Raw genomic sequence first — 25,973 nt, forward strand, 5'->3', positions numbered from 1 at the left:
CTCAGATGTGGAAGGGCCGATGAGCGGTGCTGGAAGCTAAGGGATACACGTGCAGACAGGAGTGCCACGGACATGCAGAAGGTAGGAAGTAAGAGCCCAGTTTGGTTTCTTATCCAACCCTGCCCCTCATCCAGTCTCCCAATAGCATCAGCAACTCCCTGTAATCCTCTCTACATAGTCACGGGTCTCTGGAACAGTTACTTTAACAATTAAAAGTACACACAGCACAGTACAGCGGTGCAAGCATTTTAACTACTTACAGGTCTCTGGATTGACTTCTGCGCTGCCTCTTTTCATCCTGAGAGGGAGAAGCAGGGATGGAGAGATAAAGAGGGGGAAATTAGCCTCTGAGAAAGACCTAAACCCAACCTGAAGTATCAGCTAGTGACTGCAGTATTGTGGAACTAGGTAACAGAAGAATCTGGGCAGATCTATGAGGTAGAGATGAAGCTTCAAATTTTTAACTCAGCTCCCTACACTCTACAACCAAGAGTTGATTAGGAGTTGGCAAACTATTTCTGAAAAAGGCCTAAAACAACATTTCAGATTTGCAATCCACATGGTCTGTGCCACAACCATTCAACTCTGCTTCTGTAGCACAAAAGCAACCAGAGACAATGTGTAAATGAAAAGGCATGACCGTGTTCCAGTAAAGCTTTATTCATAAAAATAGAGGGGCCTGGCCGGCATGGCTCAGTGGTTGAGCATTGACCTATGAACCAGGAAGACACAGTGCGATTCCCGGTTGGGGCACATGGTTAGGCTGTGGGCTCGATCTTTGATGGGGGGATGTGCAGGAGGCAGCTGATCAATGATTCTCTCTCATCATTGATGTTTCTATCTCTCTCCCCCTTTCCCTTCCTCTGATATCAAGAAATATTAAAAACAAACCAACAAACAAACAAACAAAAAACGACAGAGAGGGCCATAGCTGGTTTCGCTCAGTGGATAGAGCATTAGCCGAGGACTGCAGGGTCCTGGGTTCAATTCCAGTCAAAGAATCAAACCTTGGTCCTGGCCCTGGTAGGGATGCATGCAGGAGGCAATCAATGGATGTGTATCTCTGACATTGATTTTTCTCTCTCTCTTCCCCTCCCTCCCCCAAAAATCAATGGAAAAATATACTTGGGGGAGGATTAACAACAAAGAGTCCTTTCCTTTTATAAGCAGTTCTGTAAATATTTTTTAAAATATATTTTTATTCATTTCAGAGAACGAGAGGGAGAAATAGAAACATCAATGATGACAGAGAATCACTGACTGGCTGCCTCCTGCATGCCTATTGGGAATCAAGCCTGCAACCCGGGCATGCGCCTTTGACCAGAATCGAACCTGGGACCCTTTAGTCCTCAGGCCAACATACACTATTCACTGAGCCCAAACCAGCCAGGACAGTTCTGTAAATATTTTAATAATATATCTGGGATTTGTTCATCATCCAGTGAAGAGAGGGTAATGAGAATGAGTGAGGGTTGGCTAAAACACATTTGGTCACGAGACAATAACTGCTGAAGGATTACAAGAATGAGAATCTCCGACCCTATTCTGCCTACTTTTTGGTATGTTTGAATATTTCCATAACAAAAAAGCAATTTTTAAAAAATTTTGTTTTCATTGATGTTAGAGAGGGAGGGGTGGGGGGAGAGGGAGAGATCTAGCTACCTGCAACCCAGGCATGTGCCCTGACCAGGAATAGAACTGATGACCTTTTGGTGCATGGGACCATGCTCAACTACCTGAGCCACACTAGTCAGGGCACACAAAAAAGCAACCTTTAAAAAGCCACTTTCACATTCCAGCCAATGGGTGTATAAAATGTGGTAACAGTGAAAAAGCAAGGCCTTACCTTTTCATCCTCATCTTTTCCATCAGAATCTTGTGATTCTTTTTCAGGTTTCCGTTTGGCAGCTCTGCTGGTTAAACAAATATATGCCGACTATTAGCTCAGAAAAACTAATTGCCAGCTTGCAAACAACAAACCAATGACTCCCTAAGAAAAAGCAAAATATTCAGAATACATCTGGGAAACATTGTCCCCGTCCAAAAGAGAGTCACGCGTCACTTGGCTCTAAAGCAGTGGTTCTCAACCCTTCTAACGCCGCGACCCTTTAATACAGTTTCTCCTGTTGTGGTGACCCCCAACCATAAAATTATTTTTGTTGCTATTTCGTAACTGTAATTTTGCTACTGTTATGAATCGTAATGTAAATATCTGTGTTTTCCGATGGTCCTAGGTGACCCTGCTAGCGGTCGAGACCCACAGGTTGAGAACCACTGCTGTAGAGCCTAAGACCATCAGAAAACACAGATATTTACATTACAATTCATAACAGTAGCAAAATTACCATTATGAAATAGCAACAAAAATAATTTTATGGTTGGGAGTCACCATAACAGGAAGAACTGTATTAAAGGGTCGCAGCATTAGAAAGGTTGAGAACCACGGCTCTAAAGGCACATTGCTAACTCGTAATCCTGCAACAAGGCTTTCAGAAGCCCCTGTGATCCCTCAGGTGTGGAAGGCCCAATGAGCGGTGCTAGAAGCTAAGGGATACACATGCCTGTGCAGACAGGAGTGCCACGGACATGCAGAAGGTAGGAAGTAAGAGCCCAGTTTGGTTTCTTATCCAACCCTGCCCCTCATCCAGTCTCTCAATAGCATCAGCAACTCCCTGTAATCCTCTCTACATAGTCACGGGTCTCTAGAACAGTTACTTTAGCAACTAGAAGTACACATAGCACAACACAACGGTGCAAGCATTTTAACTACTTACAGGTCTCTGGATTGACTTCTGCGCTGCCTCTTTTCATCCTGAGAGGGAGAAGCAGGGATGGAGAGATAAAGAGGGGGAAATTAGCCTCTGAGAAAGACCTAAACCCAACCTGAAGTATCAGCTAGTGACTGCAGTACAGTGGAACTAGGTAACAGAAGAATCTAGGTAGAGATGAGGCTTCAAATTTTTAACTCAGCTCCCTATACTCTACAACCAAGAGTTGATTAGGAGTTGATAAACTATTTCTAAAAAAGGCCTAAAACAACATTTCAGATTTGCAATCCACATGGTCTGTGCCACAACCATTCAACTCTGCTTCTGTAGCACAAAAGCAACCAGAGACAATGTGTAAATGAAAAGGCATGACCGTGTTCCAGTAAAGCTTTATTCATAAAAATAGGCAGAGGGCCGGGCCAGCATGGCTCAGTGGCTGAGCATTGACCTATGAACTAGGAAGTCACAGTGGGAGTCCCAGTTGGGGCACATGGTCAGGCTGTGGGCTCTATCCTTGGTGGGGGATGTGCAGGAGGCAGCTCATCAATAATTCTCATCATTGATGTTTCTATTTCTCTCCCTCTCTGTTACCATTAAATATTTAAAACAAAATAAGTGATCCTGTAAAATGGGTACCTGCTTCCAAGAGTTATCAAAAGTCTCATTTTCGCCAAAGGAAAAAAAAAAAAAAAACAGAAAGAAAAAAAAAAACACAAACACACACTCACAAAAACAGAGGGCCCTAGCTGATTTGGCTCAGGGGACAGAGCATCAGCCTGCGGACTGAAGGGTCCTAGAGGTGGGAAGGAAAACAAGAAAAAGATTCCTGCCGAAACCGGTTTGGCTCAGTGGATAGAGCGTCAGCCTGCCGACTCAAGGGTCCCAGAGGTTTGATTCCGGCCAAGGACATGTACCTTGGTTGCAGGCACATACCCAGTGGGGGGTGTGCAAAAGGCAGCTGATTGATGATTCTCTCTCATCGATATTTCTAACTCTATCCCTCTTTCTCTCTGTAAAAAAATCAATAAAATATATATTTTTAAAATAAAAAAACTAAAATAAAAAAAGAAAGAAAAAGAAAAAGATTCCAACGTTTCTGGATGGGGCTGCCTTGCCCTGAGTCCAGGGATACATCTAACACCTTCTCAGTCACTTTAAGTCTATTAGACTAAGTATAAAGTCACAGTTATCAGCAAGTGTACCCAAAAAAGGCAGAGTGAAGAAACTTTAGAGCTAGCTCTACCTGCTCTTTGTCTTCATCGTCAGAACTGTCCACATTGGCTCTTCCAGGGTCTTCCTCGGATCTCCGCTTAGCAGGGCTATTAAACACAGTAAAGCCAACCATTAGCTTGGCCAGACCTTAGACCTCCAGCAGGTGTGGAATGACTCACCTGCCTCCCACCCTCCATAGGGCAGATTCAGGGCATGGATGCCCTCTTCCCTCCAAGGAGAGGCTTTACCGTCAGGATATTAAAAGAGGCTTTAAATGTAATATTTCTTTGAGTGATATAGAGTATCTCCATTTTGCAAATCCTAAAAAATTATGAATCTAGACATTGATCATTGGCTGCTGGTATCACAGAAGGGACATTACATGCCTCTGAGAAGTCTACAGGGCTATCTATGAAGAAGTCTAAAGAAAAAAAAAAAAACCACCCCAAAACTGGAATTTGATCAAGCCTCTAGACCTAAATACCAGATTATAGGAAAACTGAAATAAGAGAACACATTAACCACCAAGGATACAAACAGATCTAGAAAATAGGACAAATGACCCATTTTTTCCTCCCCAAACAAATGGCAAGAAAATAAGAAGGAATCTAGTTGAAAGGCTTAAGGAACAAGTCAATCAAACACTGCGTTTGCTACACAGGGGAAATGTGAACACTGACTATGTATATGACCGTAAGGAACTGCTACATTTTATAAGGCATGAAAATAGTATGTTATGTCTTTTTAACTGTTAGCAATTATAGTAAAATATGAATCGAAAGTTTGTCAGAGAAAGGGACTTCTTTGCCTAGAAATCTACTGAAATATTTATGGATTTGTTTCCAATCCAGTTGGGGGGACTTGGGGGTACATGGAGCTGTAATCCACTTGGAGTAACCCAGTTGGAGTATATGTGGTATAAATGAAATAATGGCCAGGAGCTATTAACTGGTAGCACTAGGTGACAGGTTATTTAGGAATGCATTTTACTATCCTCAATTTTTTTTTTTTTTTAAGTTTCCTGTAGTTAAGAATAAAAATAAAAGAGGCATTCAGAAATGCCATTCATACAGGGATATAAATACAGCATAGGGAATACAGTCAAGTATCTATATCCTAGCCGAAACCAGTTTGGCTCAGTGGATGGAGCGTTGGTTTGCAGACTGAGGGGTCCCGGGTTCGATTCCAGTCAGGGGCATGTACATTGGTTGCAGGCACATCCCTGGTGGGGGGTACGCAAGGGGCAGCTGGTCGATGTTTCTTTCTCATCAATGTTTCTAGCTCTCTATCCCTCTCCCTTCCTCTCTGTAAAAAAAAATCTATAAAAAATATTTTTTAAGAAAGAATTTATATTCTATATATATAAAAGCCTAATATGCTAAGTGTCCCTCCAACTGTTTGATGAGTTGCTATGACATACAATGACCACCACGGGGAAAACACTCTGACTTGTAGATTAGCTTGCTGCTGGGATACAGCCAATCAGGACTGGGCAAGGCAGGCTGGACACGCCCTGGAGCCCTCCCGCGGTCCCTCCTTGGCCCTGATCGTGCACTGGTGGGGTCCTTCAACCTGGTCTGTGCCCTCTTGCAATCTGGGACCCCTCAGGGGATGTCAGAGAGCCGGTTTTGGCCCAATCCCCATGGGCCAGGCTGAAGGACCCATGCACCAGGCCTCTAGTACTGTACAGGCAGTCCTTTGGTTACGTCGGACTTGACATATGTCATTTCATGGTTACGTCGCCATCTCCCATTTATAAAAAAAAAATTCCACTGTTTTGATGTTACGTACATATGTACTTTATGTTTTTTATTATTTACCGTATTTACCACAAGTAAAGGTCAGGACTTGTTATTTCTTTTAAATTTTTTTACTGTTTCACTTCATTACTACTATGTGCTCCATGTGAGGGACGTAGGTGCTTATGTAGGTGGGTTCCGAGTTAAGGCAAAAATTGCATTGTAAGAACAGATCTCCGACATAACCCGAGGACCTACTGTAATAACTATGTATGGTGCCAGGTGGGTACTCAAAATATCAGGGGAATACTTTATAAAGTTAATTGTTTTAGTTTCAGGTGTACAGCATAATGGTTAGACAAAGTATTGAATGTAAAAAAAAATACTGTTCATAAATGTCTAATAAATAAAACTCCACAGGCAAACCTATGCAACATGGGAAGTCTAATTCCATATATGTTTTACAAAAGCAGTTAGCCCCTAGAAAAGGCAGCTGTCAATTCCTTATATACTGACCCCCTTGTGAAATGAGAGGTGATGCTGGTCTGCCTGGTAGATTGCCTTGTAATCCTGGGGCTAGGTGAGACTTCAGCTGTTTAAAGAAGAAAAAGCCACCATGAATAAAAAAGTTTACAGCAAAGGTGCAGTTCTTCAGCACCACCAAGTTAATGAAGAGGATTGTGTCCTTCCCGTACTCTAATCCACAGCTGTCTTGATAAAATTGGCAATCAGGCCCTAGCCAGTTTGGCTCAGTGGATAGAGCGTCGGCCTACGGACCAAAGGGCCCCAGATTCGATTAGTCAAGGGCATGTAACTTGGTTGCAGGTTGGGGTACATGCAGGAGGCAACCAATCGATGTGTCTCTCTCACATTAATGTTTCTCTTTGTCTTTCGCTTTTCCACTCCCTAAAAAATTAATGGAAAAATATCCTCCAGTGAGGATTAACAACAAAACAAACTGGCAATTAGCAGCTACCTGCTAGTTCTACACAGACTCTTACTGAGGGGCCAACCCTGAACCAGAAAAGGAGCCTGACCGTCAAAAAGTGAAGCCTGTTTCTCAGTGGTTAGAGTGACAGCGTGTTCACATAAGATTCGATTCCAAGTCAAGGGCGTCTGCCTGGGTTGCAGGTTTAATTCCTGGCCCCCAGCCGAGGCTTGTGCAGGAGGCAACCAGTCTATGTGTCTCTCACACAAATGTTTCTGTCCTTCCTTTCCTCCTTCTCTTCCCCTCAAAAGTACTGGAAAAAATATCCTTTGGTGAGGATTAAAAAAAAAAAAAAGTAGCCTGGCTGGTGTGGCTCAAAGGTTGAACATCAACCCAGGAACCAAGAGGTCACAGGTTTGATCACCAGTCAGAGCACATGCCAGAGTTGTGGGCTGGATGCCAAGTAGGGAGCGTGCAGGAGGCAGCCAATATCAGTGCTTCTCTGTCTATCTCCTTCCTCTATCTCTAAAAATCAGTATTAAAGAAAATATATTTTAAAATGTTGAAAAAATAAAAAATAAAAAGTGAAGTGGCTGAGAGCTGGACCTGAACTCATGTCCATGCTCTTTTGTATGTAAAGATTCTAGAAAAGTTACTTTGACTACAAACTGGAAAAGAGTCTAAAAATAAACGTTTAGCTTCAATAGGCATATTAACAGAAGTAACTTAAGTATTAGTAGTTCCTGTTACCTTATACGTTATAAGCTTAGCTATGTTTTGAGATCTCATGCCCAAGACTTGGTCAAACACAAAATTTAGATTAGCATATACCTAAGCTAGCTAGGAAGTATAATTTACTAGTTAGGGGGATACACACGAAACAAACCAGGAAGTACTGCCCAGGAGGACTATGGCTCCAGGTCCGACTGTCCCCTTCTTTATGTGATAACAGTTTCCATCAAGGTAAACGAGGTAAGGGCTTACACTTGGCCTCTCCATCAGACTTGCTTCTCCTGGGCGTGCAAGGTTTGGACATGGATTTGGGTGACTTGTTTTCCTCTGCCATTCTCACTCTGCGGTCCTCACCACTTGAATGACTCCCGTTTTCTAGACATCCATTCACTTCCCGACTGAAAGGATGAGCTCCGTTCTCCAAGGACAAATCTTTATTTAAAAGGGATTTGACTTTAGCCAGGTAGCCCTCCTATAGCAGGAAAGGATAATTTAAGTAGCAGTGAATGTAAACAAGTGGCAGTCAGAGAATAAGGAAACAAACGCATTTCCTTTATAACTATCGGGTGACAAGGGGAGCTGGGGATCACTCCGCCTCCCTGGTCACAGACAAGCCGCCTGAGAGGAGACATTTTCTGGATGCCGGGAAGCTGAAAACTTACCTCTGATAATTCTTCTTTATGTAATTTTGTTTCCAAATCACATAACTGATTCTTTACTTCTGTTTGCAGAAATTCGTGCAAGAGATTCAATTTCTCCTTCACACACTCCTAAGGGAAGGATACAGGTTTAGAAGTCCCCAAACTCCCAAGCTACTAACTAATGGACATTATTAATACACAATTAGGCTGCCTGGTCACATAACAATGACTGAATGGCAGGCAATGCTGACTGCCAAAAACCTAAGTATTCACCAAGACACTTTCGTGATGTTTCCATTAAGATCATATCACATCATGCCGAAACCGGTTTGGCTCAGTGGATAGAGCGTTGGTCTGCCGACTGAAGGGTCCCAGGTTCGATTCCGAACAAGGGCATGTACATTGGTTGCGGGCACATCCCTAGTAGAGGGTGTACAGGAGGCAGCTGGTCGATGATTCTCTCTCATTGATGTTTCTAACTATCTATCCCTCTCCCTTCCTCTCTGTGAAAAATCAATAAAATATATTTTTAAAAAAAAGAAAAAGATCATATCACATCATTTCCAGAATGAGGCAAGACAGACATACATGGCACATTAGAACAAAACTTCACTTCTGAAAACAGTGTGACCAAGACAAGTTATAGTTTAGAACTGATGGTTTGGAACTCAGATTGGTAAACTTGTCAACAAGTTACCGAAAGTCAATTAGTATTAGCAGTATTAACAAAGCACATTAAACAAGAAGAACATTTCCAATTTATCTCAAAACTTTATGGGGGGAAAACGATTCCACCTAAAATTTTTCAGGGGAGAGCACAAACAAGGTTGCCCGCTTCCACAAATTATGCAGTTGAGTTTCCCACATTTGGGGAAATTGCAAAGGCCAGCACATCCTGAGTGCAATGGGTAAGCCCCACCCTAGGAAAACCACCTTCCTGATCAAAGTATCTCCCTGCCAGATCAGTATCCCCTTAATCTTCTTACAAGCTACAGAGTGAGGTGTCAGTCACATTTGGTAGTAAAAATATTTTAAGATAGTGATTACCTTTTCGGTTAAGCTATCTCTTTCCAAATCTTTGAGCCTGGGGAAAGAAAAATAAGGGAAAAGGAAAAAACAATTGTTAAGCAACTTTGTTTACCTTAAGAATACCACAGTTTTAAAGAACTTTGGAAATAAATTTAACCTATTAATACATGAGTGTTACGGGGGAAAAACAGTATCACACCAACCCCATGTCTAGAATGCCTTTCTTTGATTGAAATGAGGTCCTCTTTTTGGGGTAGTTTCTTTTAATGATGGTGAGAGATGATACAGGAGTTTTATAACAATACAGGGTTGTAAAAAGTAAATGTGCCGTTGTAATACAACTAAATACAGTTATTATACAAGAATAAACTATTTCCTGTACTCACAACTGTAAACCTACTTTTTCCCACCAGTATATATAATTTAACAGGTATGGGAAAGGAAGCAGGTCACAGTTGAGTCCTTCTGTAAATTAAGGTCCTTCTGTAAATTTAATTCTGTAAATTAAAAAAAAGGTGGTCTTTCTCTAGTTGGGGTTGAGAAGAGCCAAGAAGAAGGTACACCTTCTTATCGTGGTCAGTGTCAGAATGAGAGAACCAGAGGCACGGGATGCTGTGGGGAACAGACAGCTGGCATTCCTAAAAGCCTTCTAATGAGGACAGTATGACACAGGGAGATTAAGGCAGCAGCGGTGCCCACAGCAGGGGGAAATGCTTGGCTGGCACCTGGCCCAAAAGCTCATCCTTTGGAATGTTTGTACCTAAACATTCAGAAGTGCAGAACTGTCAGGAGTCTGGCTGGAAAATCATGGTCTGATTTGATTACTGAAGAGGTATCTTGCTTCTTTGTGGGGAAGGGAGAAAAAGAATAAAGGAACAATAGACACCCAGGAAAGGTGGAGCAGCTGCTCCTGTCTGAGTGCTGACTGTGGGCAGTGGGGTGACAAAAGGTCTAACCATTAGGCGAGCAACAGTCAGTGGAGTGGCAGCACACTGGGCAGGGACAGGCCTCAACTGCTTCTGGGTCTTCCGGCCCAGCACCCACAGGCTGTTATCACTAGCCCCAAGGGCAGGAACAGAGCTTTTCCTGAGGGCAGTGCTATCAGCACAGCCAGGAATTTGAGCAATAGGCTTTGTTGGACCAACATCTTACAGTATCTGTTCCAAGTGGATGGGGACCCTGCTTCTAGTTTTGATCGGCACTCACATCCGTGAGTCCTTACTATAAGCCAGGCCCTATTCCAGGCAACGGGCTGGGTGATTGGACACAGGCATTGCCAGGTAGGGACCTCCTGACTTGGGCGGTCAGGAAAGGCCTTTCTGTAGCAGAACTCCCAGCAGACTGCAGCTACAGGGGTAGTACAGATGACCCTTAAACAACCTGAGTTTGAACTGTACAGGGCCACTTATATGTTTTTTTCAAAATACTATAACCATATTTTCCTTATGATTTTAATGTTTTTCTTTGCTCTAGCTTCCTTTACTGTAGGAATGTGGTATTTATATATATATATAAAAGCCTAAGTGGTCGTTATGGATGACTGGCCAGTAGCTATGACACACACTGACCAGCAGGGGGCAGATGCTCAACACAGGAGCTGCCCTTTGGTGGTCAGTGGGCTCCTATAGCCAATCTCCAGCAGCCAGCCAACCTCCCGTGGTCCAGCAGGCCCCCATTGACCCCAATCGCCAGTGCACAGTGTTGGCCTACGGACTGAAGATTTCCGGTTTCCGATTCCAATCAAGGGCACATGCCTGGGTTGCGGGCTCGATCCTCAGTAGGGGGTGTGCAGGAGGCAGCCAATCAATGATTCTCTCCCATCACTGATGTTGCTATCTCTCCCTTCCTCTCTGAAATCAATAAAAACAAAAACAAAAAAACAAAACAAAAAAAAACAGTAGGCTATTAGTTAAGTTTGTGGGAGTCAAAAGTTAAACTCAAGCCGAAACCGGGTTGGCTCAGCGGTAGAGCTTTGGTCTGCAGACTGAAAGGTCCCAGGTTCGATTCTGGTCAAGGGCATGTACATTGGTTGTAGGCACATCTCCGGTAGGGGGCGTGCAAGAGGCAGCTGGTCGATGTTTCTCATCAACGTTTCTAGCTCTCTCTCTCTGTAAAAAAAATATATATATATAAAAAAATAATAATAAAATAAAATGTTTTTTAAAAAAAAGTTAAACTCAAGCCCTAGACAGTGCTGCTCAGTGGTCAGTGCCAGCCCATGCACCAAAGGGTTGTGGGTTTAATTCCCAATCAAGGGCACCTACCTGGGTTGCAGGTTCGATCCCCCACCTGGGTACAGAGGGCAACTAACCAATGTATCTCTGTCACACTGATGTGTATGTCTCTCCCTCCTTTCCCTCTCCCTCCCTCTCTTCAGTGGAAAAATATTCTCGGGCCCAGCCAGTGTGGCTCAGTGGTTGAGCATCAACCTATGAAACATGAGGTCACTGTTTGATTCCAGGTCAGGGCACATGCCTAGGTTTGGGGCTCAATCTCCAGGAAGGGCGTGCAGGAGGCAGCCAATCAATGATTCTCATCACTGATGTTTCTATCTCTTTCTCCCTTTCCCTTCCTCTCTGAAATCATTAAAATATATATGTATTTTTAAAAATACAGTATCAGAAAGAGATAGTGGGTAGAGAAGGAAGAGGATATAGGGGGGATAAATGGTGATGGGAAATAAAAGAAAATGAATATAGTATCAGAAATTCAGAACTCTTTGGTGGGGAAATAAGGAGAGTATACCCAGGCTACAAGTTTTAGAAATGATGTTTCAGTGAACAGCAGCTACCCAGATGGCTATTCAGCAGCTAGAAATTAAAACTGGCTCTCCTTCAACAAAAACAAACAAACAAATAACTAAAAATAAAACTGGCTCTCCTATAAGCATCAAGACTGGAGGTATCGATCTCCAGCAGGCATCCCAATTGCTGAAAGCAGAAGTCCCACAACCAGAAGAGATAAGGGGCTAAGAATGAAAGAAAGGGGATGGGGAAGTGGGGTGATCAGGGAAGGAAGAGGCTCCCTGGTAGTAGACAGCAACGCAAACACCAAGGATACAAAGAATTAAGAAGCAGTACGCTGAGTTGAAAGAAGACGGAATGCCACCTCAACCCTAAAGAAAAGGATGCCTACGCAAGAGAAGGAGCGGACAGCTGGCACAAAAGCTGAGGTGGCAGTTGAAGGGCAAGTCCAGACCGTGCTACATAAGCCAGGAAAAAAGGAAGTTTGGAACAAGCTGGCATATATCTCATCTCTATACAATGCTACTACCTGGCTCGTAGAAGAGGAGCATGTTAGTGCTTTAAATTATGTTCTTCTAATGGAAATAAATTATACAGCTAACCGCCAAAACCGGTTTGGCTCAGTGGATAGAGCGTCAGCCTGTGGATTGAAGGGTCCCAGGTTTGATTCCGGTCAGGGGCATGTACATTGGTTGCAGGCACATCCCCAGTGTGTGTGTGTGTGTGTGGGGGGGGGGGGGATGCAGGAGGCAGCTGGTCGATGTTTCTCTCTCATCGACGTTTCTAACTCTCTATCCCTCTCTTCCTCTCTGTAAAAAAAAAAAAAATCAATAAAATATAGTTTTTAAAAATTATACAGCTAACCACGTGATAAGCACTGTAGGTTTCTGTGCCGGTGCTGCTCTACCATGTCTACACCTGTCAGCTCAGTCAGTCTTCATAATGACGTAGAACAGGCACCTCCACCCCACTTTACAGATAAAGCACCAAGAGGTTAGCCACACAGCTGCAAGTGGCGGGGTGGGATTTGAACCCCAGCGGCCTGCACCTAGAATCCTACTGCAGGGAGAACTAGAAGAGGTTAAGTCAGTTTTCCCCTATCCAATACCTACTCAGCAGGAGCCATGAAACTGGTTCAGAACTGCTAAGACCAGGCTTAATCTAATCTCAGAATGACTAGCAGATAAGAAAGCTGTCATAATCACAAAGGCTAATTGGAGTTGCGCCAAGGTTGCTAGAATCATGTGTAAACCCAGGCTCCATTAAAGGGGAGAGTTTGACGTGCAAGCATTTGAGAGCTTACTGTCCACCAAACCGCAGAAACAAGGAATAAGGAAAACATGCTCCGACAATAAATCAACTCCAGAGTTGCAAGGCAGCATGCGAGGTGCACGAACTCCCTTCTCCAGAGTGGGGGAAGGCGATTGTCTTTCTGGATACAATCTTAAGAATAAAGGGATGAAGCCCGGCCTCACATTGCTCACTCTGCATGGTCTCAAGCCCAGGGAATCTAAAAGGCGGCCTGTGTGACCTGTGAGGACACACGATGACTCAGACAAGAGGACAGGAATTCTGGACTTCAGGCCAAGTGTACCAGACAGGGGGGGCGAGGGGAGCAGAGAGGAAAGGGGCAGGAAAACCACTGGGTCAAACTTATTTGTAAGAGGATGAGTTTCCACGTACAGAAAACAGACCTAAGTGGCAACAGGAAGACAAATGGAAGACTATCACTTTTCTATACAAGTGATAGCAGTTTGGGTCGAGTAAGAAAAATCAAATGGAAAAAATGTGGCTTGTTCTGAAAAGCGTGCTTTTTAGAAGACTTAAGGTAATATTTCCTATTTTAATATTTTTTTATTGACTTCAGAAAGAAGGGAGAGGGAGTTAGAAACATCAATAATGAGAATTACTGATCTCCTGCCACCTCCCCTCCCCCCACTGGGGATCAAGCCCACAACTTAGGCATGTGCCCTTGACTGGAATCGAACCTGGGACCCTTCAGTCCACAGGCTGACACTATCCACTAAGGCTAACCAGCTAGGGCAGGTAAGTAATGATTCAATAAAGAAGTTAAAGACCAATCATTGAAAATACTTTGTCGTTTCTTTACATATGTAATGGAACTAACTATATGCGCATTTTAAAAGAAGCTGCCATAGAAACACAAGTTAGAAAAAAAAAAAAAAAAACCCCGACAGAAATGCAAAAATAAGGACGGGTTCTAAACTCTGCTCCTACGGTATTCTAACGTACTTAGGATCCTGTCCTGTAACAGGGTACTCATCTCTGACTTTCGTAAGCCAAGAAGCGTTCTACCTGCATTTATAAATCTAAGTTTAGGGGAGTGTTTAATGCCACGACTGTGTATTTTGCACATGGAAATTCAATATGTAAGAAAGGATTGTTGAGAGGACCTCATAAGCTGACAATTTCAACGTCTACCACGTGGTCTAAGGCAGAAATCTGAAAAAGCTCCACAGGCATATTCTCATGAGCTCCAATACCACTTTATAATGCATAATATGAATAACCCTAGTCTACAGGTACCGCTTGTTTAGGACACTTGCCCAAAGTCAAACAAAACCAGGAGAGGTAGCGTCCTCACCATCAGAATAAAGGCCAGGCCCAGCATCTCCGCATTGGATCTAACATCATGAAGGCCAGACACTTTCATAATCCCATTTCCAATCCGAGTCATGTTATATCTTGGGGGGATGGAGGGTGGGGCGGGAAATAGATACAGATTCTTCAAAAGCACTCCCCTCTCTGTGCTTAAAAACTATTTGGATGTGGAAGGAAGGAGGGCATATGTAATAACTTTCAACAATATAAAGTTTTTTTTTAATAAGTGTTTTGAGGATTTTTTTTTTTTTTAATCCTCAGCGGAGGATAAAACTGATTTTTAGAGCGAGGTGGAGAAACATCAATGGGTTGCCTCCTGTATGCGCTCCGATTGGGGGGAATCGAACGCACAACCTAGGTAGGTGTCCTATCGGGGAATCGCGCCCAGGACGGAGCTCCAGCCAACTAAACCACCAAGAGGCGAATTACTAGAAAAGCCTACTCAGTCTTCATGCTGCCGGAGCCCTGGCCCTCGTTGCATGGTGGATTTTTTTCCAGGATACGGACTTCCCAGCGGCTGGAGATGGAGGGAGCCTCCCCAAAGAAACGGCACTCGCAAACCTGAGCCCCAACCGGCGCCGTCTGCCTTTGGGGGTCGCCATCGGGATGTTGGTACGGAACGCCAAGAGGGTTCCCTGAAACACCCTGAAGCCAGGTCGGCCAGGCCCCTCGACCCCCCCGACCCCCCTCCCCACAGTGTGCACCGGAAGTGGAGGCCAAAGTGCCGGGCCGAGTGGTGGCTCGGCCGTGGGCTGCCCACTTCCTGTACGACCAAGCTGGAGACCAGCCGGGCGGCTGTTCTGGGAAAGGGATCCCTGAAGCAAACTCGGGAGTTTGCTCTCCTCCGAGGTCAGGGGAGACCCCCCAAGTTCCTAGTCACGAGGGAACCGTGAAGGGCCTTGGCCCATTTTGGCGCCAAACTGCCGGAGACACGCGCCAAACTGCCCGAGATGCGCGCGACCGGAAGTCCAGCCCTATGCGCGCCAACTGCCGCCAAGCAACCCCACGCATGCGCGCCCGCCTGTCAGCAGCAGCCAAGGGCTACCCAGAAGGGAAGCAACCTCTACAACCCCAGCGGCATGCCGCCCCACGGAGCTCGCGGTCCCCTGCAGCACCTACCGCCTGCGGACATCGTCCGGCAGTGAGATGGCCCGGGAGGCCAGCGCGGGCACCCGAGCCGGGGCGGTTCGGGCAGGCATCTTGGAAGCTGCAACAGAGGTGTCGGCGGCACGGGCAGCTCTGGCTTTTCGCGCGGAAACCGACAGGGAGGGGCTGGCGGAGGTGGCGCGTACCACCCCGGCCCGGGCATGGGGGAATGCGGGACGTACCATGCCGACAGAGCCTGTAACAGTTGCGGACAGACAGAGCGGAGCCTGCTGTGCCCAGGGGGTGCGCATGCGCGAGGCGGACGTGCACCCCCGCGTGGAGCAATGGACTTGTCCAAGATCCAGCGTCTGCTCCCAGCTTTTTGCCAGAGACAGTCATTCATTCATTCTTTCCAGTATGCTGGGAATAAAAAAGGGAGGATCCCCACGGGATTCAAGCATGTAGGCCTTGGATTCAAGTTCTCGGTTCCTATCCCATCTCTACATCTTTGCTCGCTCGAAGGACCTTGGGCAGGTCATTTGGATCCAGCCTTAGTTTCGTCATCTATAAAAAGGAGCTAGCCCTAGCCGGTTTGACTCAGTGGATAGTGTGGGCCTGCGGACTGAAGAATTATGGTCAGAGCACGCTTGGGTTGTGGGCTCTGGGCTCGTAGAGGGTGTTCAGGAGGCAGTCGGATCAATGATTCTCATCATTGATGTTTTTATCACTCTCTTCCCCCTTCCTCTGAAATCCGTAAAAAATGTATATAATAAAAAAGAGCTAGCCCTGGCCGGTGTGGGTTAGAGCATCAACCCACGCACGCCCGGGAAGGTTGTGGCAAGGTCATACCTGGGTTGCAGGTTCGACCATTGCCCCCATTAAGGCCCATGCCAGAGGCAATTGATTAGTATCTCACATTGAGGTTTCTGTCTCTCCTCCTTCCTCCCTCCCTTCCGCTATCTTGAAAAGTCAATGGAAATATTAAAGGGGGTGGGGGGAAGGCTAATAGCATCTACTAAAAAAAAAAATTATCAGGATTTATAACTAGCACCAAGGATCTCAATTTAGGGAGACCCGGGCTACTTCTACAGCCTGTATGTTTGGAAAAAGCACCAGAACCTTGTCTGAGTGGCTCAGTTGGTTGACGTCCTCCAGTGCACCAGGAGGCTGTCAGCTCATTCCAGGTCGGCCCATCCCTGGATTGCAGGTTTGAGTGCACAGAAGGCAACCGATTGAAGTTTCTCTTTCTTTCCCTTCCTCTCTCTAAGAATGTCCTGGAGTGAGGGCTTAAATAAATAAAAGGGTATTTTGTTTTGTTATAGAGCACCAGAACCTTGGGAAAGGGTCGTTTTCAACAAATGCTGCAGGGAAGACTGGATATTCATATGCAAAAGAATGAAGTTAGACCCTTACTTAATGCCATATGTAAAAATTAACTCAAAATGGATTAAAGACCTAAATGTAAGGCCCAAACCTTTAGAACTCCTAGGAGAAAACCTGAAGGGGGCAGCTTCACAACAATGGAATTGACTGATTTCCTGGTATGTATCAAAAGCACAAACAATAACTATAATTGACAAATGGTACTACATCGAATTTAATTTATACACAGCAACAGAATCAACAAATGGCAACCTATGGAATAGGAGCAAATATTTGCAATCCATATATGCCATAAGGAGTTAACATCCAGAGAATATAAAGAACTACAATTCAGACAGATAACCCGTTTTAAAAGATGGGAAAGGATTTGCATAACACATTCCAAGTTCCTTTTGAAATAAAAAAATACACAGATGACCAATAAGCATATGAAAAGATGGTCAACAACACTAACTAACAGGGAAATGACAATCAAAACCACAATGAAATATCTCATACCCACGAGGAAGGCCATTATCCAAACTGAAGTTTGACAAAGACGCGTTCGGAACCTACGTGCACTGTTAGTAGGGATGTAAAATGATGCAGCAGCTACAGAAAAGTGTGGAAGTTCCTCAAAAAATAAAAATAGAACTACCATATGATCCAGCCCACTTCTGGGTATATATGTTCAGAAGAATTGAAAACAGGATCTTAAAGAGATTTGCATACTCAGTTTGATCATTGCTTTATTATTGACAGTAACCAAAAGGTAGAAGCAACCCAAATGTCCATTGCTAGATGAGTGAATAAAAAAAAATGTGGTACCCTAGCCAGTTTTGTTCAGTGATAGAGTATCAGCCCGAAGACTGAGGGGTCCCGGATTCGATTCCAATCAAGGGCACATGCCCGGGTTGCAGGCTCGCATCTATCTCCAGTGGGGAGTGTGCAGGAGGCAGCTGATCAATGATTCCCTCTCATCATTAATGTTTCTATCTTTCCTCTCTTCCTTTCTGAAATCAATAAAAATGTTTTAAAAGAAAATGTGTTATAGCCTGGTTGGCATGGCTCAATGGTTGAGTGTCAACCTATAAACCAGGAGGTCATGCCTGGGCACATGTCAGGGCACATGCCTGAGTTTTAGGCTTAGTCCCCACTGGGAGGTGCGCAGGAGGCAGTGCTTGGTGATTCTCATCATTGATGTTTCTATCTCCCTCTGCCTTCCTCTCCTAAATCAATAAAAATATTTTAAGTGTGGCATATACATACAATGGATTATTCAGCCTTAGTATTGTTATTAATTATTGTTAATATTCAGTGCAAACCAAAACTGATTTGGCTCAGTGGATAGAGCATTGGCCTGCAGACTAAAAGGTCCTGGGTTCGATTCCGGTCAAGGGCACTTACCTTGGTTGAGGGCACATCTCCAGTAGGGGGTGTGCAGGAGGCAGCTGATCGATTATTCTCTCTCATCGATGTTTCTAACTCTCTATCCCTCTCTTTCTCTCTGTAAAAAAATCAATAAAATATTTAAAAAAATATTATTCAGTGCAGCTGTAGAAGGAGGAACTCTTGCTCTTTGTGACAGCATGGATGGATCTGGAGATTGTGGTGTTCGTTAGATTCCACATAAGTGAAATTACATGGTACCTGTCCTTCTCTTATTGGCCTGGCCTTGAGATCATTATGCTAAGTGAAATAAGCCAGTCTCAAAAGGCAAATACTGTTATGATTCATTTATTGGAGATATCTAAGGTAGTCCAACTCGGGTAGAGAAAGAACTATGGTGATTACCAGAGGCTAGTGGGAGGGCAGAAAAGGGAAGTTGTTCAATAGAGTGGAGTTTCATTTTACAAGACGAAAGTGCCAGAGATCTGTTGCACAAAGTGTATATAGTTAACAATGTTGTCCCGTATTATAGTACAATATGCAAATACTGTAGATGGCAAATACTACTTTACCACAATAAAAAAAAAAACAAAAAAAGGCCTATCTTATTGTTTATTTTTGTTTGTTTTTAGGGCTGATGTTCTTTGGTGTTTTTTTTTTTAAGTACTTTTTAAAAAAATATATTTTATTGATTTTTTACAGAGAGGAAAGGAGAGGGATAGAGAGTTAGAAACATCGATGAGAGAAAATCATTGATCAGCTGCCTCTTGCACATCTCCTACTGGGGATGTGCCTGCAACCCAGGTACATGCCCTTGACCGGAATCGAACCCAGGACCTTTTAGTCTGCAGGCCAATGCTCTATCCACTGAGCCAAATCGGTTTCGGCTTTTTTTTTTTTTTTTAAATACTTTATCTGCCATAACAGAAGCACCAAAACAGATATAAAAATAATGAGATAGCTCTACATTTTTATATTACAGAATGTGTAAATGAATGTGTTCATAAACAAACAAACCTAGTTTGCACAGCAGCTGGGAGGGGTGAGCCTGGCCAGAAGTGGACATCTGGTTGCTATGGGTTACCCACACATGGCAAGATCCAGGAGAATGGAAATATTAGAACTGAAGTTATTAACTATTAAATTTTTTCAGTATTTTTTATTGATTTCTTACAGAGAGGAAGAGAGATAGTTAGAAACATCGATTAGCTGCCTCCTGCACACCCCCCACTGGGGATGTGCCCGAAACCAAGGTATATGCCTTTGACTGGAAATGAACCTGGGACCCTTCAGTCCGCAGGCTGACGCTCCATCCACTGAGCCAAACCGGTTTCAGCTAATAACTATTAATTTAATATTTAATCAGCACTTATGAACTGCACCAGGCTCTTTAGAGAAGTTATTTAATTCTTAAGCATTAAGGGAGATATCAGGACCCCATTTCCCGTGGCCAAGGATAGCTATTACAATGGAGCCCCGCTCAGAGGCTGCTTACCCAAGATCATAAACTCAGGGACCAGTAAGCAGCGGGGACCATGATCTCAGTATCTTTAGCTCTGGAGCCTGCATGGAGAAGAGCCTGTGGTCAGGCCCTGGATGCCAAAGGGACAGCACTGGGGAGTTGGACTGAGGAGAGGGGCAGAAAGTGAGTAGCAGATAGAAGACAACCTGACCAGAGTGAGGCTCAAGCCCCATAGACCTGTCAGAAGCCTGAATCTGGGCCCCTAGCCCACCTTAGGAAAAGGGGTGCTCACAGGACCAGAAGGGAGGTGAGGGAAGGGGAGACATAAGCAGACCATCCTGCCGGCCCGGGGGCCCCGCAGCTGCCCGGCCATCAAGACTTGTTCAAGAGCCCAAGTTGGTGCCAAAGCTGGGCTTCCAGCCCAACTGGACCTGCTCTCAAGTTGCTCAGGGGCAAAAAGCCAGACATCATCTCTAACTCGCGTCCCCCCCTCACATGCAAAGCATGGGGAATCTTAGTTCCTCTGAAATTTAGCCCAAGTCTCTGCTTATTTCCTCTGCCACCACCTAAGCCCAGACCGCCCTCGTCACTCACCGGGACTATTCTAGCAACCTTCTCTCTGACCCCCCCAGGCCACTGTATCCAAAGACCTTAAAAAATTTGTTTTGGAACAAGCCCTTTTCCTCTTCCCCACTAAAATTCGGAGCCCTTGAACTAAAATCTACGTCTTTTACTCCATTTGCAGGGTCCTGCCTGAAGGCCTTTTCTCCTTCCTCTCACTGAGCTCCAACTCTGACCCACTTTTAGTCTCTCAAGCTCTTCTGTGCCCCGGGGCCTTGGCCTTTGCTGTCACTTCTGTCCAGGCCACCTTTTTTTTTTTTTTTTTTTTTTAAATCCTCTCCTGAGGATATATATTTTTTATTGACTTGAAAGAGACACACAGAGCCGAAAGCAGTTTGGCTCAGTGGATAGAGCATCGGCCTGCGGACTGAGGGGTCCCGGGTTCAATTCCGATCAAGGGCATGTACCTTGGTTGCGGGCACATCTCCAGTGGGGGGAGTGCAGGAGGCAGCAGATCGATGATTCTCTCTCATCAATGTTTCTAACTCTATCGCTCTCTCTTCCTCTCTGTAAAAAATCAATAATATATATATATTTTTTAAAAAGAGAGACACACAGAGACATTAATATGAGAGAGAAATATCACTCTACTACCTCCCTTACGCATCCTGACCAGAAATCAAATCTGCAACCTGAGTATGTGCCTGACTTGGAATTGAACTCGCCACTGTTTGGTGTATTTCAGGATGATGCTCCAACCCACAGAGCCACACTGGCCAAGGCAACTAGGCCACTCCTCTGGGATAGTCTCACAACTCAAAGTTTGCTGCTACCCAAAGGCTTTTCCCTAGCCGAAACCAGCTTGGCTCAGTGGATAGAGTGTCAGCCTGTGGACTGAAAGGTCCCAGGTTCGATTCCGGTCAAGGGCATGTACCTTGGTTGCGGGCATGTCCCCAGTGGGGACTGTGCAGGATGCAGCTGATCAATGCTTCTCTCTCATTGATGTTTCTGGCTCTCTCTCCCTTCCCCTCTGTAAAAAGTCAATAAAATATATTTTTAAAAAAACAAACAAACAAAAATAAAGGCTTTTCCCTGACCACCTGGAAGCAACCCCTCACCACCACCAGTCCCTCTATCCCATTACCCAGTTTCTTCATAGCACTTACTGTCAGAGACTCCCTTTACATCTATGGTAGTCTGTCTGCTCCATTAGAACAGAGCAGGGATCAGCACGTTTTTCTATCAAGGATCAGGTAGTAAATGTTTCAGGTTTTGAGGGTCCTATCTCTCTGTTGCAGCCACTCACTCCTGCCATTGTAGCATGAAAACAGCCATAGATAATACATAAATGAATAGGTATGGCTGTCCCAATAAGAGCCCAGCATCCTTCCTGGGCTGTATTTACCAAAACAGATGGTGGGCCAATCCCTGCAAAGGTTATGAGCTCCAGATGGCAAGTGCTGGTCTGCCTCCTTCACAGCTGATGCTGCAAGGACCCATCCACAGGAATCTAAATATATAGGACATGGGAGATGCCTGATGCAAATGTTGGTAGGTATCAAGCAGATTTCTCACCCAGAACAATGTAATTTCCATTTTACAAACAGGGAAACTGAGGCCCAAATCAGCTCAGGTTTGTCTCTCATTCATGAATCACCTGCTTCATTCCAGAGTTTCTAGCTAAAAAAAACACACACCAAAAAAACACACAGCTAAATCAACGGAGAAAGGATACTTATGGCTTCAGGAACCTTCAGTGACTGGTTGGGTCCCCAGAGACTCCCTCTCCCACCTAGAAATGGGCTCCTCCCTTTAGCAAGACTGGAACTTCCAGAAGAAACCAGGTTCAGCTCTAGTGGGCATTCACTCCACCTCCACCTCTTGGTAGTGTTCAAAAACCCCTCAGGAGAAAAGACTGGTCAGGCCCAAGCTCCCTGCTTCCAGCCTCCGGTTATAAGGAAGAAGAGGCCAGCATCAGCCCAACGGGCCAGGGCTGGTGAGGGGGTGGTCACAATCTTGAGCCAAGGTCAGCCAGAAGGTCCGCGCTGAGTCATACCCACATGCTGGGGAATTAGTCACAGCCACCAAGGTCTCTCACCTGGAGCAAAGCCCGGCAGTCTCAAGGATGGCTGCCAAGCTAAGTGGGTTGTTGTTGTTTTTTCCCTCCAAACAGTCCCGAGTCCGTTAGGTGATCTTCCCTGGCCCAGGCCACCTTCACCTCTCTCCTGAACACTGGCCCAGCAGCCTTCCTGGGCTGCCATTCAGCTCCCCGCCACCTATTCTCCACATGGCCGGGGGAGGGATCTTTTCAGAATCCTAATCTGATCCTGCCATCTCCTCCCTAGCCCTTCCCACACACCTAGATGGCTTCTCAGGGCACTTAGGGTAACCCCAACCCCTACTTAACCTAGCCCTGCCACGCCCTTGCTCACCCCAGCTGAGCTACATCCGGGATTCTTCCAGTCCCTTCTCGCCTAAGACCTGTGGTAGCCACCCTCTAATGGGGCCCGCAACATCTCTTGCCTCTCAAGAGTCATGCCCTTCTAAAGGAAATAATGAACAACATAAACTGATGTACAAAAACAGACCCAGAGAAAGAGAAGCAGCAATCAGATTCTCAAACCTCAGAGGGAAGGTAGGGGAGGGTGGGGGTAAGGGGCAGAGATCAACCAAAGGACTTGTGTGCATGCATATGGGCTTAGCCAGTAGCCATGGACAACAAGGGGTGGGGGCATATTTGGGGAGGGGTTTGGGATGGGAATGGGGGGATGAGGACAATTATGTGATACCATAATCAATAAAATTTAAAAAAAATTTGAAAAAAAAAGATTCATGCCCTTGTGGAGTTGTCTCCCACAGAATCAAGGCCAGTCTGTGTGGCCAAGAGAAGACGGTAGAAGTAAAGGCACTTGACTTCTGAGACTAGGCCACAGAAGCCATCACAATACAAGCTTGTTCTCATGGAGGAAGCCAGACACCATGTTGTAAGGATGCTCAGACAGCCCTACAGGGAGGTCCATAGGAAGAGGAACCAATTTCTCAGCCTGGTGAGTGAGCCACTTTAGAAGTGCTCCTCCAGCCTCAGTCAAGCCTTCAGATGACTGTAGCCCCCGGCCAATAGCTGTCTGTACCCTCATGAGAGGCCTCAAGCTGGGGCTCTCAGTTTTGCTGTCCCCAAATTCCCAACCCACAGAAACCCTGGAGGATGATACATGGGTATTGCTCTAAGGCACTAGACTTTGGGGCTTTTGGTTAGGCAGCCATAGAAAACGCCTGCACTGCTCTCCTCTTAGCCTGCAAAGTCCTGCTGTGCTATGTGTCCACTTCTCCTACTTGGAGAATCTCTAATCATTCTTCCTATTTGGTCTTAACCATCGCCTTTCCTTTCCTCCTCCAGCCCTCTCAGGTATCCCCCAGGCTCTTAAGAGCTACAGCTTTCTTTCAGAGCCTTTACGTCAGCTGGCAGTCACACATTTTGGGGTGATCATTTATGTAACTCATACCTCCACCTATGTCCAGCATAGTGCTCAGGATATAGCTGGCATGCAATAAAGACTTAGATTTAAGGATTAGGGTATGACGCCTGTTCCCCAACATTAAGTGCTCAGTCTGCAAATATCCAAAAGCAAATGCACTCCCCCCCCCCTTTGATTCACTTATTCTACTTATAAGAATTTCTCCTGAGAGCCACTCATCCACCTGTGTAACATGAGAAGCATACATAGCTTTTCACTAAGCCTTGGCTGTAGTAAAGAAGGAAAAACCTGGTTTTCCATTAGCGCTAATTAGCTAGAGAAATGGTGTTCCATTCGTACAGGGACAGACCCCAAACAACAAAAACCAAAAGGATATTTTTTCACATAATATCCTAGAGTTTTGTAGCCATAAGTGGAAGTAAAACACAGATGTAGAATAGAATTCATCGCATGCTTTGTTTGTGTAAAAAGGGGGGAAGGGTAGAAGTAATTATGTATATTTACTTGTCTCTGCATAAAACCTTGGAAAAGAAACAGATAACTTCCTAGAGATAAAGTGTGTTAACTAGCAGGATGGAAGCTGTGGGCAGGAAGAGGAATTCTTTTGAATATCTCTTTGCCCTTTTGAATACTGGAGCATGTGGCTATGTTATTTATGTCAAACAAAGACAACTGGCAGAGCAGTGGGGGAAGGATGGATGGTCTTTGCAATAAACGGTGCTGGGTCTGTTGGATGGCCGTATGGAAGAATGTTATTTTGATCCCTAGCTCAAACCATAATTCAGTTCCAAACATCTTGCAGCTCTAAATGGGAAAGCAAAGTGAAGAAAGCTGTTAAACCCTGGCCAGGTAGCTCCATTGGTTAGAGCTGTGGTCCGCAAACTGCAGCTCATGAGCCACATGTGGCTCTTTGGCCCCTTGAGTGTGGCTCTTCCATAAAATACCATGGCCTGGGTGAGTCTATTTTGAAGAAGTGGCATTAGGAGAAGTTCAAGTTTAAAAAATTTGGCTCTAAAAGAAATTTCAATCGTTGTACTGTTGATATTTGGCTCTGGTGACTAATGAGTTTGTCGATCACTGGGTTAGAGCATCATCCTAATACACTTAGGTTTTGGTACGGGGTCAGGGCACATACAAGAAGCAACCAATGGTACAACAAATTGATGTTTCTCTTCCTCCCTCTCTAATTAAAAATAAAGTGTCAGCCTGGCCAGTGTGACATTGTTGACACATGAGTGTTGATCTATGAACCAGGAGGTCATAGTTGGATTCCCAATCAGGGCACATGCCTGGTTTTCAGGCTCAATCCCCAAAGGGGGCGTGCAGGATGCAGCTGATCAATGATTCTCATCATTGATGTTTCTCTCTCTCCCTTTCCCTTCCTCTCTGAAATTAATTTTTTTAAAAAAGTATATATATACTCCCTAGGGCAATGGAAGCTAAAGAGAAAATAAACAAATGGGACTACATCAAAATAAAAAGCTTTTTTACAGCAAAAGAAACCATCAACAAAACAACAAGAAAGCCCACTGTATGGGAGAACATATTTGCAAATGTTATCACTGATAAAGGTTTTAGTCTCCAACATCTATAGACAGCTTATACAACTAAGTAAAAGGAAAATGAACGATCCAATTAAAAAATGGGCAATGGACCTAAATAGAATATTTTCAAAAGACAGAAGGAAGGCCAAGAGGCACATGAAAACATACTCAAAGTCACTAATTATCTGAGAGATGCAAATCAAAACAATGCGGTACCATCTCACACCTGTCAGAATAGCTAATATCAACAAATCAACAAACGACAAGTGTTGGCGAGGTTGTGGAGAAAAAGGAACCCTCGTGCACTGCTGGTGGGAATGCAGACTGGCGCAACTGTGGAGGACAGTATGGAGTTTCCTCAAAAAACTGAAAATGGAACTCCCATTTGACCCAGTAATCCCACTCCTAGGAATATATCCCAAGAAACTAGAAACACTAATCAGAAAGGATATATGCACCCCGATGTTCATAGCAGCACAATCTACAATAGCCAGAATTTGGAAACAGCCTAGGTGCCCGTCAGCAGAGGATTGGATAAAAAAACTATGGTACATCTACACAATGGAATACTATGCTGCCATAAAAAAGAAGGAATTCTCATCATTTGCAGCAACCTGGATAGAATTAGAGAACATCATGCTGAGTGAAATAAGCCAGTCAATGAAAGAGAAATACCAC

The 25,973-nt window shown here is 44.7% G+C and overlaps 1 protein-coding gene and 1 non-coding gene across 12 annotated transcripts in view; both read right to left on the bottom strand.

Moving 5' to 3' along the window:
* DNMT1 (DNA methyltransferase 1) overlaps positions 1-15,765 on the bottom strand; it is a 42,257-nt gene extending 26,492 nt beyond the window's left edge. For 2 of the 11 annotated variants that reach the window (XM_045589196.1, XM_045589195.1), the window contains exons 1-9: positions 15,535-15,765; positions 9,068-9,104; positions 8,042-8,149; positions 7,617-7,851; positions 6,236-6,311; positions 4,012-4,087; positions 2,775-2,812; positions 1,847-1,910; positions 261-298 (exon numbers count right to left, since the gene is read on the bottom strand). In XM_045589196.1, coding sequence (XP_045445152.1) covers positions 261-298; positions 1,847-1,910; positions 2,775-2,812; positions 4,012-4,087; positions 6,236-6,311; positions 7,617-7,851; positions 8,042-8,149; positions 9,068-9,104; positions 15,535-15,746 — 884 coding nt within the window. In that variant the 5' untranslated portion in view covers positions 15,747-15,765. Of the gene's footprint in view, positions 1-260; positions 299-1,846; positions 1,914-2,774; positions 2,813-4,011; positions 4,088-6,235; positions 6,312-7,616; positions 7,852-8,041; positions 8,150-9,067; positions 9,105-14,857; positions 14,880-15,534 lie in introns of those variants that run through there. The other 9 variants (XM_045589194.1, XM_045589193.1, XM_045589203.1 and 6 more) reach the window with 6 other exon arrangements.
* On the bottom strand, positions 8,833-8,989 carry LOC118731471. Its single transcript, XR_004991883.1, has one exon. It is a non-coding gene; the product is annotated as a U1 spliceosomal RNA (small nuclear RNA).
* Positions 15,766-25,973: the final 10,208 nt, after the last annotated feature.

Source organism: Pipistrellus kuhlii, unplaced genomic scaffold (assembly GCF_014108245.1).
Source record: "Pipistrellus kuhlii isolate mPipKuh1 unplaced genomic scaffold, mPipKuh1.p scaffold_m20_p_30, whole genome shotgun sequence".
Classification (NCBI taxonomy): Eukaryota; Metazoa; Chordata; class Mammalia; order Chiroptera; family Vespertilionidae; genus Pipistrellus; species Pipistrellus kuhlii.